Source organism: Galleria mellonella, unplaced genomic scaffold (assembly GCF_026898425.1).
Source record: "Galleria mellonella isolate WM207_F2 unplaced genomic scaffold, CSIRO_AGI_GalMel_v1 utg1634, whole genome shotgun sequence".
Taxonomy (NCBI): Eukaryota; Metazoa; Arthropoda; class Insecta; order Lepidoptera; family Pyralidae; genus Galleria; species Galleria mellonella.
Genome location: NW_026442007.1, coordinates 240,709 through 257,638, shown reverse-complemented (window position 1 = coordinate 257,638; position 16,930 = coordinate 240,709). Strand labels below are relative to the sequence as shown.

The 16,930-nt window shown below is 30.2% G+C and overlaps 1 protein-coding gene across 1 annotated transcript in view; it reads left to right on the top strand.

The window, feature by feature from the left end:
- The window catches only part of LOC113510391 (connectin-like), a 48,742-nt gene extending 32,079 nt beyond the window's left edge, over nucleotides 1-16,663 (top strand). The window contains exons 2-3 of the mRNA XM_031911013.2: nucleotides 6,755-7,826; nucleotides 11,773-16,663. Of these exons, the coding sequence (XP_031766873.2) occupies nucleotides 6,788-7,826; nucleotides 11,773-12,221 (1,488 nt within the window). The 5' untranslated portion in view covers nucleotides 6,755-6,787 and the 3' untranslated portion in view covers nucleotides 12,222-16,663. The remainder of the gene's footprint in view (nucleotides 1-6,754; nucleotides 7,827-11,772) is intronic.
- The last annotated feature ends 267 nt before the right edge of the window (nucleotides 16,664-16,930 follow it).

The window sequence follows — 16,930 nt, the reverse complement described above, 5'->3', positions numbered from 1 at the left end:
CGAACCGATACGACAACATAACCTCCAAGAAAAGAGCATATTCCTTTTTAAAAGGCCGACAGCACACCTGCAATGCCGTAGGTGTTGTGGTCCGCATCAGGTGAGCCGCATGCTCGTTTGCCCCGTGTGTTGCAAAAAAAAAATAAAGAATAAGTTTTAAAAATAATATTCATGAATAAATTTATCTTTTTTTATACTACTGAGAAATCGATTTTGATGGCCACTTAAACGTTAGCTATATTATTATATTACTTATTTAAAAACATCGCCTATATCCACCGTTTACCATTATATTATCCACCATTTGGTTGGAAATTGTTGCATTATTTATTGCTATTTAAATATAACATCGGTTCAAACGAATCGACAATACACCTGGATAACTACTCGTTATAGAAATGACAGCAGATTGTGCAATGTGGTTGTAGTATAGGTTTATTTACGTTGATTAAAAAAAATAAAGTATCAGAAAATAATAAAAAAAAAGAAAATTAATAAACAAAATTGCATATCATCATCATCTTCCTATCCTTATCCCAATTATTATTTGTGGTCGGCGTAATATGGTTTTATCCATATTACAAAAGGATTTAGCTTATAGTTTTACGACTGGCCGCCTGCCTGACGTCAACCCTCTTTGGGAATATACAAAAGTACAAAATTATAAAATATACAAAATTGCATATACGAAACTGAATTAATTAAGATCATATTAATGAATACCTATAATTCATCATACCAGCCTTTAACTGTCCACTGCTGAACATAAGCGTCCCCCTTGGGGAGTTTTATCAGTAGTTTTTTTGTACAAAAGTTGTTTGTTTGGCACCTTTGCCCCATTCGTGTTTCTACCGTGAAGCAGTTGTGTTTCGGTTTGAAGGGTGGGATATGACAGTGAATTTACAAGGTACAGAGGAATAACACCCTAGTCTTCAGGAATGTCAACGCATGGGGAGTATTATGGGCGAAACAGTATACACTGTTATGTCCATGGTACTGCTCATGTCTATAGACGACGGTTACCACTTTGTTTGCCGTCAGATTGTTTGCCATTCTAAGTTGTATAAAAAAAATAATTCCTGCAAAGTCGTGTGTTACAACAAGTTAAAATATAAGCTTCAATTCCGTACATTACAACTATTTAGTCATCTTACTTTATGGTGGCTGTAAACTATTTCCTCTTATAATACACGTAGTGTGTTGAAGCGTGGCTTAATTAACGCGCCGTCTACACTCGGTGAAGTAAAACATGTCACTATCAAGTGGGTGCAGTGTGCACGACTCCGAACAAGTAAGTCAAAGGCACATCAACGATGTTAAATTAATGTCAGCAGCATTGTATCACCTGTAGATAGATAGATAGATACTCTTTATTGTTTCCTCCAAAAGATTACAATAGTAAACTTATTATAAATATAAATAATTACAACAGTATACAATATATACAAAGAATACCATTTGATTGTCTACACATGTAGTAACTGAACTCACTTGACTTCTACTTTATAAACTCACTTTTTTCTGTGCAACTTAGAATGGCAAACAGGCTGATGGAAAGTGGTAGCCGTCGCCTATAGACAGGAATTGTAGTATGGGCGTTAAATAGTATACTATGTCGCTTATGATACCCTATATGCGTTTTCATTCCTGAGAATTATGTCATGCTTTTGTGCCCTGTAATTTATTGCCATTACCCGTGCCTACATCTGTGTAATCGGGATATGTTTCCGAATCGATACGACAACATAACCTTCAAGAAAAGAGCATACTCCTTTTTAAAAGGCCGGCAGCACACCTGCGATGTCGTAGGTGTTGTGGGTGATCATGGGCGGCGGTAGTCACTTACCATCAGGTGAGCCGCATGCTTGTTTGCCCCCTGTGTTGTAAAAAAAAATGTTCACTAATCAAAATAAAATAGCCTATGGCCTTCTCCATCGCATATAATAACGTTTACATCGAAACAAATAAACAAATTTATTTTTACATTTATAATATTTTGATTGTCTAAAAGTAAACACATAAAGCTCAGATATAACAAATCATGGAGTTATCATGAACATCACGGTGTTTTCTATGAAATTCACGGTGTTTTTTTTTATGGGTGAAAATGGTACTCTTTCGTTACTCTACTGTATTTGTGAATAATTCTTTCGTGGTTTTTTTAGTTTATCTACTTATGTTCTAGAACTTGATTTGTGCGTTTATTTATCAAATGGATCCATTTAAAAATGTAAAGGAATCGTCAGATCCAAAAAATGTTTAGTAATTTTTTTTTTTTTCTAATAAAACATATTTTAAACATTTTAGACACATACATTTTACACAATCCAAATGTATGATTGAAAAATTACGCTCAATTTTTACTCAGTTTCGTGTTGTGTACATATACATATGTGTACACGTTACTCCATATTTTTGTCTCTTTACTTACTCATAACCTCTGGGGCGCCACTCAGCTACTTTAATAATAATGCACGAGGTCATTAAACTTTGCTAATTGAAATTTACTGGCTCCCTTTTTGTGGCAGTCGTGTGCCCACTAATTTTATTTTATTTGGCTAGTTCATAACAATTAAAATACGGGGGGGCATCATAATCATAATTTTAATACATTTCCAAGAGTACTGTATATTTTTTTGTGTATTAGCTGCGAAGTGTGGCTTTGTTCGAGATTTTTATGATAAAAATTATACCCACTAACAATAATATTTGTTAATTTGGAAAATTTCTCTACCATATTTCATTAAAATGCGAAATATATATAATATCATATATATATATATATATATATATATATATATATATATATATATATATATATATATATATATGACTTATATTCAGCAGCAGTCAGTTAATGGCTGATGTGATATGACGATGATGATGATTACATTAAAATCCGTTTAGGTTTTTGATAAACGTGATTAAGTAACAAACAGTCAAATATCTACACCACTAAATATATACACTAAATATATATACACATCAATAAATATGTTCATATTATTTTAATATGAGTATAACACTAATGTTATCCTATTGATCTTACTGTTATCAACAGCAGATTTATTTAATATAAAAACAAAATTTTGTAATATTACAAAACATACTCATAGTATATTTTTTTATGGATGATAATGGAATGGTAACCCCGCCTGCGCTAACGGTATACGCTGGCGGGGCACCAGTGATGGATGATAACAGAATGAAAATAAGAAAGGTCAGTTAGCCCATCGTAATGAATACATTAGGGATTCAGCACGATGGTTTCTAGGGAGGACCACGTAGAAGTCGGCCTGCCAGGGTATATTGCTAGCAATGAAATTGGTAGACCTCATTACTAACAATCCCCTCCCCTTCACTTATAGTATGTTTTATGTTGTAAACACATTTGTTGAAAATAATAAACATAATTCATAAAAACAGGGTAGGTTATTTTAATACGGAGTCACGAACACAGTATTATATGTATGTGTTATGTTGTGTATATATTTGTTGACAATAATAAACATAATTCATAAAAACAGAGTAGGTTAATTTAATACGGAAGAGTCACGACACACACTCATATATGCTTTATGTTGTAAACACATTTGTTGAAAATAATAAACATAATTCATAAAAACAGGATAGGTTAATTTAACACGGAGGAGTCACGACACAGACTCGTGTGTTATGTTGTGAATACATTTGTTGATTTATTGACAATAATAAACATAATTCATAAAAACAGAGTAGGTTAATTTAACACGGAGGAGTCACAACACAGACTCATATATGTGTTATGTTGTGAATACATTTGTTGATTTATTGACAATAATAAACATAATTCATAAAAACAGGGTAGGTTAATTTAATACGCAGGAGTCACGACGTAAACTCATATATGTGTTATGTTGTGAATACATTTGTTGATTTATTGACAATAATAAACATAATTCACAACAACAGGGTAAGTTAATTTAACACGGAGGAGTCACAACACAGACTCATAAATGTTGTGTTGTATATATATTTGTTGACAATAATAAATATAATTCATAACAAGAAGGTAAGTTATTATCAAGCGTAGGAGTTGCGAAAAGTTCCTAACGAATAAAAGTATTGTTGGAATACCATTTATCGTGAACTTTCTAATGCTTTAATGAATCATTAATTAAGTATAATAGACATTATACAAGAATACTGGTGGAATGGAAGGATTATTAAGCAATTCAAACTTCGACACTGGAAGACACTATATTAAGGTTATGGTTTGTTTTGTGCCAGATTTATTTATTTAAAGGACCACCAACGTAAGTTTTTTTTCATTTAAGAGTTTCCTCTTGGCGGTGCAACTAATTCATGCATCTTCTTCCAGTCAGTTCTATCCCAGGCCATATTCTTGATCTCCATATACGACATGACAGTGTTTCCTTTATCTATCCTATGTAGTAATTCCTCGGTCTTCCCTTTTCTCTTTTGCCCTCTACATTACCTTCCACTATGCTCTTTTAAAAATCGTCATGTCGTATAAGGTGGCCCAGCATTTTATCTCTTCTATCCTCTATTGTTTTCATTAATGTTTGTTCCTTATTCACCCTTTTCAAGACTTCCTTGTAACATAAGATACAGTGAAGCATTTCAATTCAAGACACTAGTGGATTACGTCTAACTGTTCTTACATTTAGAGGCAATCACAGCGTGCTTTATGTTTGAGAAACATTAAAATGGATTTAAATTATTAAATGTTATTTCATGAATAAAGATATTATAATATAAATAAATGATAAAAATTATTTCAATTGAATTTAAATTAAATTACAAATAAATAAAATATAATGGCGAGGTACATCAACTATTTAATTTAGACTTGAATACTGAGTTACTATCATAGTGATCATCAAGTTCAGGCTTAGTTTTTATTTTTTCACTGTTTAATATAAAATATTTTATATATATAATTACGTGACTTCATACGCATGACTTGGATGTAAAATAACCCATGCCCTTCTTAATGCTAAATGCTACATTTACCTATTGTGTTAATTTTATATGATATGCCAAGAGATATGATATAAAAAAATAATTTCTCATATTTATAATATTGAGTTAGAATTTTTGATAGGATAAGAAACGGGTTTCATGAAAAGACTAAGGTAAAGGAAAGGAAAAAAGTAATTTTGATACATATTTTTTATATTACGAATTTAGTTGCCAATGATGATGACGATGATCCAACTATTAATTGTCCACTGTTGAACATAGACCTTCCCCATAACGAGAATTTTGCCAGTAGTTGCTACACTTGGCAGGCAGTTTGGCAACCGCAGTTAGGCTCTGGTATTATTTTAGGAGGCTGCTGACCACCCTTCGTACATTAAATTCCCTTAGTTGCCTCTTACGACACCCACGGTAAAAGAACCCTTCTATGCCGGTATCACGCGGTATACAAATAAAATATAATTTAATAAACATGACATATAATATTATAAACATAACATATGTTAAGGAAGTTTGTGGTAGAGATATCTCTGTAGGTATCTGAACAATTTTTACTACAGGAAACCATTTCGTTTCAACGGGAAAATATAAAAACTTCAATAAAAATATAATTATACTGAAATGACAATGTCAATTTAAGTTAATCTCAGAATTGAAATGGCCCCAACGTTTTTGAAACATTGATATTCGCTCTAAAATTAGTGAATTACGTAGTAGATTTGAGAAAAGAGATTTCAAATTAATAACAACTATTTATTATATTAAATGCTATACAATTACATCAATTTTCATGTCCTCGTGTTAAGATACGCCGCAGGGTATCTTAGCATGTATGTGTTATCTCATAACACATTATGAGATAACGAACATCTGGGGCCGCAACCCGGAAAATGCAGACCCGACCCAATTTAGGATATTTCGCTTCCGAAATTGGCCAGATCGAGAATCGAACCCAAACAGATTTATGAAAATCTACATCCTTACACAAGATCAAGTTTAATTATTAGAAAATGATAAAAATATTAAATATATTTCCACGGATATGAATTAAAGATGTGGCGTCAAATATCAAATATGGGATTATAGATCCCGTATAAAATATATAATTTTGAAAGTTACGGCAGGGGTTTGTTTGTAGAATAGAATGACAAATTATCATCATATCAGCCTTTAACTGTTCACTGCTGAACTATGTAGAGCAGTGGATTTTGGAGGTTTTGCTACTAGTAATAGTATATAGTAGGAGTTTTGCCACGCTACGTAGGCGGATTGGCAACCGCAGTCAGATTTTAGAGAAGTTATAAGGGAGACGCTGGGTAGCAGCTCCTCGCCTTCCCTTAGTCGCTTCTCACGACACCCATGGTAAAGTAATAGGCCCATTCTATGCCGAGACGAAAATTTTGCATATTTGTCTGTCTGTGTGGAATACTTGTTTAAAAACGTGTTATTATAATGAAATTGAGCATTAATAATGAGATATTGAGCACAAATTGAGACACTGTTTATATAATTTAAGGAAGATATTTCAAAACACATTCCAAATTAAAATACATTCAATCTAATGTGTTTATGAAAATTTAATGATTCATTGGAATCGAAATTGCATCAAAACAAGTTTTCTTTTGCACAATAAAATGTTAATAAATAGTTTTTGTAACATTATGGCAAATAATTTAGTACTGATGTATTTACTTTTCACCTGAATTAAGATACTTCAATCTTCTATCAGCTGTTTGTGGATTTAACGTTGTTTGTTTTTTTGTTGTTACAGATGGATATCGCGCACCCGTGGTGAAGAATAAACATGAATTTTAAATGTTTGATCTTATTGATAGCGGCGATAGTCAAAATAAACGTAACGGAAAGTCGACGCGACGAAGAGAGGAGAAGATGGAAAAACAACAGAGGCTTCTCTCATCCCGTCAATATTTGCGACATCCAAGATAGAGGATCTAAAGTACATTGTTATTGCGACACAATAAAAGTAAAAATGGCGACACGAGCAGACTGTTGGGTCTTCAATGGCGGTATAGCCGTAGACGATCCGTTCTGGTCAACATTTTATACACAACCGAATATAGAAAAGCTTGTATTCAATGTCCGAGCCGATGGTGGATTAACGTATATACCTTCTAAAGTTATTGCTAAACTTAATCACTTAAAATATCTTAATATACAATACGCAAACATTTTTAATATACCAGCCTTTGCATTTGTAAATTCGACTACGCTAAGGGAGATAGCAATGCCAAAGGACAAAATAATGAAACTGGAGAAGATGGCGTTTGCACATCTACTAATGGTGACGAACTTAAGCATAGTAGAAAATCAAATATCCGAGATACAGCAAGACGTTTTCTACATGCTACCAAATTTACAAAGTTTGTATCTATCGAAAAACGCTTTGAGTCTGCTCTACGACGGTTGTTTTGAGCATCTGAGCAATCTAATAAAATTGGACCTCCACAATAATTTGTTGACCGTCGTGATCAGAGAGAACTTCCAGGGTCTATCTAACTTGATTACGTTAGATATGAGGAAAAACAAATTAACGATGATAGGTGATTTGGCATTCGCTGAACTTTGGAATCTGCAGGAACTTTATTTGGACGGCAACGAAATAGAATTTATATCGGAGAGGGGTTTCGGTGGACTGGGTCAGTTGAACAAACTTTCATTAGCAGATAACAAATTGAAAACATTGGAAAATAACGTCTTCGGTGATATACAAAAGTTGACCGTTTTAGATTTAAAAAATAATGACTTGGTAACGCTGAGAAAGGAGGTCGTTGAGAAGATCTTAGAAAACATGAAGACGCATTATGGTTTAATCTCTCTGAACGGTGAGTTGTGTTTCATAACTTCGGGCTTCACTTTGTCTTTATTGTTTAGTATTCTAAGTCACTTGGAGATTATAGGAAGCCGCTGAGTTTTATTGATTATTCTCGCAACGGTTGTCTTCATTTGAACAAAATTTTATGGTATAAATCTATATTATTTTACTTAATGCTTCGTGTCTACTTCTGTGAAATATCAACAGGCTCTTTTGGTATAATGGAATAATAATACATATTTATTATTATCAAATTTATTAGTATTATTATATATTAGAATTTATTTATTTATTTATTTATTTATTCATTAGTACAAATATGTGTACATGGCGGACTTAATGCTAAAAGCATTCTCTCCCAGTCAACCATAGGGAAGTGTCAGAATACTCGAATGCGGTACTACTAATTATTGATATACATACATACTAAAATTACATATATAAACGAATAAATATATATAAATAACAAATATACTTACACATATATGACATATACTATATTATACACGAAATTGAGAATAATATAAAGTACTTACTGCTCGGATAAAAATAAAAAGTGTGCGTTAACGCTTTTTTTGAAAGACGGTTTAGTCGGTAGTCTCTTAATGGCATCAGGAAGCGCGTTCCAGAGTCGTGAAGAATGTAGGAGAAAAGAGTTTGAAGCGTAACCAGTACGGTGAGAGGGGTATTTATAATTGTAACAGGTAATTAAATCAAAAACATAGAAAACAGTTATTAATTAACTATTGAATTTAATGATAATTAATGTAAAGAATTAAAACCAGTTTTAATTTATCATTACATTTGGAAATATAGCAAGAACTAAACTACATCAAGATATTTAGTTTGATAAAAAAATCGATCATAGAACAATTAAATAAACAGAGAACATTTAAGCAGCCATTACATAAAGTTACTTAATGTACTCGTATGTACTTTGTTCATAAAGTATTTAACACTTTGCCCTATTATTTTACATTATATTTCGTAAGAGATAAAGCTGCTTTTTAAATGTGAAATTTATTATTATAACAGAAACGTTGGAAGTTTTAGTATTTTCGAGAGAATTTTATATCCGCTGCCGAGTTCTGTATTTTACGTCCTCTCTATTTAATGGCGCTACAAACGTAGTGAATTATTAATATCATAAAGGTATATGTTTTATACTATAGGAAACAAGCTATTGCTTGCGACTCTGTCTGCATACAATTCGAATACAATATTTGCTGAAGTGCATTTTCGTATAAGTCTGTCCATGTATCCATGTACAATCATAATTTAGGCACCTTATTAAGTGAAGGTGATGAAATTTTACAGGACGATATAGTATAGTGTTTCCCAACCTTTTTTGTGCCATGCCCCACTTTAACATTTCTAAAATTTTTTGCCCCATACATAATTTTTCCCGACAAAATTTACTTAACTACTCTAATCGCTCAGTTGATATTTTGGTAATGTCAAACGAAATAATACTTAATAAATATTTACAGCGTTTTTTTATTTGTTTTATTTATTAAATTTGGCACCGAAATCTACATGTAGCATTGCATTTAAATGACCCGGAACAAAAGAATTAAAATCGCTTCGAGTCCATATTTTAATTGCCCTCCCTCCTTAACTATCAAATTGCCCCCCTGTGGGGCGTGAACCCACGTTGGGAAACACCGATATAGTAGATCATTTTTAGAAAAAGATATTATATAGAATTATTTGTAGAATTTAATTATAATCAAGCTTACTCGTATTTTTGATTATCAAATAAATTATGATGTTACTGAATATATTTTGTTAAATGCAATCAGATATATTCATGAGTCTTTTGATTATATAAGTCCCTAAATTATTTTGTATTTTGAAATGCAACCTGGATTTTGCATAAATGCATCTACAATGCAAAATTATTGGGTCAATTTAAAAGACAAGCATTAAACTAAAAAACCTAATAAATATGTTTTATTCAATTAAACTTAATCATAAACATTCTTAAATAGTAATTTTTTTAAGAATCCTTTGCTCTGTTCGGAATGCAATTTCTGATTGGAATGGATAAAATGACACATCTAATCTAATTTTATTATTATTGTTATTATAAATATATATTCTTTAATATCAGATAATTGTTCGTCTCATCAAATCATTTCGTTTGATACCCTATAAACTGTATCTGAGGAATGTTACATTGTAAAACACCTTCTAGAAGGTGACTTCGAATGTGCCCTCTTACGTTAAGACTCGTCTATAAATTGGGTTCACGTGTAATAGTTTATTTGATATACTAGTTTAGAGACGTGACTGCTATAGAATGGTACGTGACTAACATGCTCTGAGTTTTTTTTTTATCTTTTATTTGGACCCATCATATGGATCAACATTTGGATCTGGAGACAGTTTTATAGAATTGTACGTGTTCAACATGATCTTATGATCTTTCATTTGTATTCTTTTAAGCTTTCATTTGTATCTACAATTTTGCGTAAAACTGTATAATTATTTAATATGATCTTGGTTGCCTTTTGTGTTCTTTCATTTGGACCTTAATTTAGATCTGGAGACAGTTTTACAGAATCTTACGTAGTCAACATAATTTTGGGAAATTTTCTGTATTCTTTCGTTTGGATGCATAACTTGTGTCTACATTCGGATTCAGAGATTAGTTTAATATATGGTCTCAGCTGATTTTTTGTGTAGTTTTATTTGGATTCATAATCTGGATCTACAGAATGTTTTCATAGAATCGTACATATCTAGCATGATCTTAGTTGATTTTTTATATTCTTTTATTATTAGGTGTAACACATTTTTTATTTAGATATACACGTAGATCTAGCAATAGATTTTTTTTCCTCTAGAACCAGTTAATGAATCCATGGATCATCTTTTTCATCTTATATTATACAAAGGAATTCCTATATTTTTTCTCATCAATTCATAGATTGTTTTATTACTATCAGTATATGATTTTTATAAAATTTTTCGTCTAAATTTAAAACGTTTATTGTATTACCGTTAATAAATCCACCATTTATGTATGGTTTGCTACTATGCGACGTTTTAATAGCATAAATATTTTACGGTAGACAAGTTATGTTTTGTACAGAACCGTTGTGCTCGCATTGTCGCTAGTGATTTAACTGACTTTGTTTCGGTCCTGCATCGTTCATATTGTGTGAGCTTGGTACTTATTACTCTAACAATGTCCTGCGAAATTGGTTAGTATTATTGCAGTGGATAGTTAACAGCTGATATGATGATGACGATTGTTAAATTAGAATTAGTTTCATTACTACTGTAAGTATCTTACTGTGGCCAAACTGAAGATTTTTTAAAGAGAGAAGTTTAGAAATCGACAAGCTTATGTGTGGCTATGTTTCGTATATAAAGCAAGTATGGAAAGTATAACAGAATAATAACTGACGGTTTGTAGTCTCTGCTTACAGTTAAGTAAAATTTGGCGAGAGTTTGTAATTATAATGAATTGCGATTTTCTAGAATCAGTCAAAATTAAGCCATAAATCTAAATAAGTTCTTAATTATATCAGTTACAGTATTCTGTTATACTTGTTTTACTATATTTTGTTACCTGTTTTAAAGAATAATCTTGATAGACAGACAGAAAAATGATTATAAAAGACCAATTATTAATTTTGTTGCACGAAGCACTAGAAACTAAAATATTCGGTTCAATAATATTAGATATGTGAAAGTTTGTAGGATACACTTGTAAAAATAGGTGTTATTCAAATACACATAAACGACAACATAGGTTTGAGTAAAATTTGAAAGATAGAAAGACGTTATCCTAATTTAATAAAGGATACTTTTTATCTTGACACACATAATTTTCTTCACAAAAATACATTAGGATTTGTGTTATGAGAAATTACTGTTTGATGTAGGTTTTAAATAATATCTACGAAACTGTATTGATTATTCAATGTGTATTTGTTCTTTCTCAGGTAACAACTTGACCTGTGACTGCCGCTTATCTTGGTTGCATACTCTTTACAACGAAACACGGAGCAAGCGATTAAAAAACTCATTGAAGTATTTAAACTGCATCATGGATGATAAACTTGAAATAAGCTTAGGTAAAACAATAGTTGTAAATACTGAACATTCGCCAAATATTAAACAAATTGATTACAGAAGAGATTCCGAAGAAGAAGACCTTGAATATGATAAAGTTTACGATGATGCTGTCAAAAATAGAGAATTAGAAACAGTATCGCCTCGAAGGAAACTTCTGCACATTCTAGAAGATAAGTTGATTTGTTCAAATCGACTCCATTCAGAGGATACTTTTTCACCGCCTACGCAAGACGAAGTGAAATATTATCAGGCATCGTCAAGCGAAAAGAGCTTTTTTAATACATTACTATTAGTTGTTTTTGCTAAGTACTTTTAGATTTAGGCGACAAAGAATTTTAAAACTGATTAGAAAATGTTATTGATAAATAATTTAATAGTAATAATAACGACCAGTGTTCGAATATTCATGGATTATTGAAACAGTCTTTCCATTGAATAACCGTAAGGTTTTGTGTTAATCCGATTTAAGTTTAGTATTTTATTTTGTAATTACCAATATTTTATACTTTCTAAATATATAGTCTCAAAAAGGATTTCTAATTATAAGTTTCATCATATTTATTTTTTATATTTATATCAGCTTTAGTGAGTTTTGCCAGTAGTTTTCACGCTTGGCAGGCGGTTAGAAATCAGATTTTCGTGATGTTTTATGTAGGATGCTACTGCCTTACCTATCTCTCTAGTATTATGTTTCCTTAGTTACCTCTTAAGACACCTACGAGAAAAAGAAGAAGCCCTTTCTACGCCAGCCATACTTTTTTATATTGATTTTCTTTAATTAGTTATTTAGTATGTAGTTAAATAAATCTTTATGTTCAATATTATTAGTTTGTAAGTACCTAATAAATGCTTTGTGAGAATTATGCCCCTCAAATAAATGAAATCGTTTTTTCCTGTTTGCAACAATTTCTCGAAATTCTACAAAGAATTTCATGGCTACGCAGAATCGAGTTATGTGAATATTAGCACCGTTTTTAGTTTACCAGCCATTTTAATCGTTTGTGCCTACTATCCGATTTCGATAAACTAAAATTGAATCTGTACTAAAATAGGGTATACCTGACTTTTAAACCCGTCGTGTGCCTGAGTGCTGACCGAATTCAGGCTACTTACTAAGAGACAATTTTTAGTTAATGCATGTCTTATGTAAGACTTCTCTATATTGTCCAATCTAAATGTATTCCAAAAAAAGGCATTTGCTATCACCACTACATTGGTGATGGTAGCAATTGCTTTGACACCAAATTTACGAGTTTTCATATATTATTTAATTATCTATTAATATAATATTATATATATAATATTTTTTATTTATAATAATAATAATACTTTACTTTACTTATACTTTACTTACTTTATTTGACTATTTATTACACCAAAACATAGAATTATAGAAAATTTAAGTGAAATGCCGCCGCTAGTTTTACGGAATGGGTTACGTTAGTTAACATACTGTAAATAGATTTTTATATTTAATGAAATTTTTTTCTGAACATTAATTATACTTGGTTAGAATTGAATGACTTGAGAGTCTTATCGTTTAGTATCTGTGTTGGTTTGATTTAAAGTTTAAAATTCATTGTTTCATACACCGAAATTAAAAAGTATATGATTGTTTACTTCCAACATTCTTTAAAACTTTGAATGTAATTAAAAGTTTGGAGAAAATAAAGAAAGAAATATATTAGATTGAGAACAAATTTGGAAATTATATTAATTATTTATTTTATACTTTATTACACAAATTATAAAGTTGTGAATACAGTGAATCTTAGAAATGATACAAAAGGCGGCCTTATCGCTAAGCAATCTCTTTTGGACCACCTTTGGGTAGAGGACATTGAGAAATTAAAAAAATAATATTTAAAAAAATTTCATCTATTCATTTTTTTCTTTATTAGCCACATTACAAAACACGTTTGGTATAAAAGGCGGGTTTAATTTTATATTAAACATACTCTCCCAGTCAATCTTTGGAAAAACAGTAAAATAATTATGTGGTGAAAAATATTGAAAATTGTTTTGGATAAACAGTTACAGACGTATCTATATTGACTTACAAATTACAACACATACAATGGAGAACTACTGCACAATATGATTATATAAATATACATACATGAATACATTAAACAAATATTACTTACATATACAAATAATATATTAATATTAATACACAAAACATACATATAAATATACATACAGACACGATAATATACTATAATACTAATAAAGCAACGATAGAATTCAAAGGTGATGACGATGATGATGAATTGCTTTCACCTCTTCTTCATCTGAGATTATCACTAGACGTCACGGGCTTTTATCCGTTACCTCATTCGTATTACCGGGATAAGAAATAGCTTTTATCCTGCTTCATCATATATAGTACATTTTATAATAATTATATGTTAAAATTTATAGTGATTGGTTACACCGTTAAGGCGTTATAAGGTAACAAACAAATACACTTTTACATTTATAACGTTAATAAGGATTATTTCAGCTCTTAACTGTCCACTGCTGAACATAAGCCTTCGCCATAAGAGGAGTTTTTCCAGTAGTTGCCACACTTGGCAGGCGGGTTGGCAACCGCAGTTAGGCTATTAGAGATGTTTTAAGAGGGACGCTGGTGCCCATCCCTCGCCCGCCCTTAGTCAGTTCTTACTACACCAACTATTCTATGCTGGGACCATACGGCGAATAGTAAAGACTAAACAGGAGGGAATTGCACAATCAAGTTTTATATGAACTGACCCATAACTGTATTGCATCTTGCAGTTTACTTGAGATTCTTGCTAACAATAACTCGGGGCCTGGTCATCCAATTACGAGAACTTTTTCAATATCCTTCCATAAACGTCGGTTAGAAGTCACTATTATAGAGAATTTGCAGAGAGTTATTATTATTAAAACTAGCTGCCTGCCCTGGCTTCGCATGTCTGCCTCACACATTCACTTTATTACGTAAAATTTTGTTATTCTAAAATTTTCACTTTTACATACGATTTTTTAAATATTTTCTTTCACATAAACTTTTTCCTGATTTGTATTAAAAAATACAATAATAGAAGAATTAGGCAAATAAATGCGGCGGTTCTAATTGATGTTTATTTTAATAGATTTTTTTTAATTATTTTTTTGGGCTTTTACCTTCTTCAGGTATATCAGTCCTATCGTACCCTGAACTGATTATTTTAATAGATGTAAAAATACATATTTTTAACATCACCAAAAAAAAAAATATAAAAAAAAAATATAATCATGTTTAAATAAATAACCGTAAATGTATTTCATAATTTTTTTTTCAAAACTTTGATTTTGATTTGATGATGATACTGTAAAATCATGGATATAATTGCTTTTAATTAAAAAGAAAAGAACATTCAAGTTACAAATTACAGTTTGTAAAAATAATGAGTAAATGACATAAATGCAAAATTTATACATCGTTTTGTAGCAAGTGTACATATAGTATTTCTTTCATAAAGCGTACATAAGAATGAAAATATACTTTTTATTTGTTATTTTCATTAATTGCTAATATTTATTTAATATAAACTTTTTTAAATGTAAAAATTGTAATTTTATAATTATTCAATCAATAAAATTGTGATTATTATGATTTTTATATTTTAATACCTAATTAATTTTAATTTTAAATGAGATAAATTGTATTATACTGTTGGAGTAGCTAATACATAAGATTTGTGGTTTGTATATATGTAAATAGTAAATTAAGGGTATATTTAAAGTATATTATATATAGTATATTAGTACACTTAAGGTAATGTTTCAAAATTTCAAAATTCTGATATTTTACATTCACACATTTACTTACCAATCTACTACTACATCTTCACTTATAAAAATCAGTTTACTTATTAAGCAATAAAATAATTAAATTTTTAATAAGTTTATTATTTACATAAGTAAATAACAAATATGTATAAAAATTACATTACAAATTAATTACCGGTAGAATTTCTGAATGATTGTTCAGAAAATAATGGTTGTATCCTACGATTGAAGAAAAATATATTTAAAATTGGCTGAATTATGATAGCCAGGTTAAGCGATTTCAGATAAGAGAGTAGGTAAGAGTTGAAGAGTCAATATCGAATACTCTCGTGTTATGTCACTAACTCGTAATAATATAAAAATAGCTTGTGATATAAATAAAATATATACGTATAAATAATATTAATGCACCTTATATAGTATTGTAATTGAATTAAGCGTAGATTTTATAAATGACTTCCTAGTTTAGACTCGTGCCGTTAGTATTTTGATAGAGAGAAATGTCTACCAATGACATTTTCTATTGTAAATACTCCAAAATGTTTGTGCAATGAATAAAAGTAATTGGGGTCCACTTTCAATTAATAAAATTTATAATATCGTTTCAAAAAAAGAATAAAAGTTTTTATCTAATTTAAAATTTGAAACATATTGTGAACTTTTATTCAATTAACTCAACAAATTATAAATAAATTAGATTATATTCGTGTCCCTTTTTTAAATTGTAAATTCTAAATTGTGTAATAATTATAAAATTGCTTTTGTTCACTAATTGTTAATTTTAAATTCGTGTCTTAAATAATATTGTAAATATTAATTTTAAAATACTCATTAATTTTGTAATGTTATGAAATTTGATAACATTCAGTGTAATTTTAAACAGAATAGATCTCGTTATATCATTTTTACAATTTAACTTAATAATATTATTGCATAATAATAATAATAGAGTGTTATTTAATTTATTACTTATTCACAAAATTTTGTAACTTCCTGAAAATGTAATTAAAGATCACTCAAATTGTTATATTAAATTCTATTTGTGTGTGAATACAATAAATTGATACTTTTTCATGAATGTTATTTTGTTGCATCATTTATCTCTTTTGATTTCAAGAGTTTTTGCCTCACTCTGCGTGTTCTACCGCTTGTACAATGGATTGTGCTCAGAGGAATTGATCAAAATGGCCCACGGCCATTTTTTACCATCGTATGGCTTGCTAT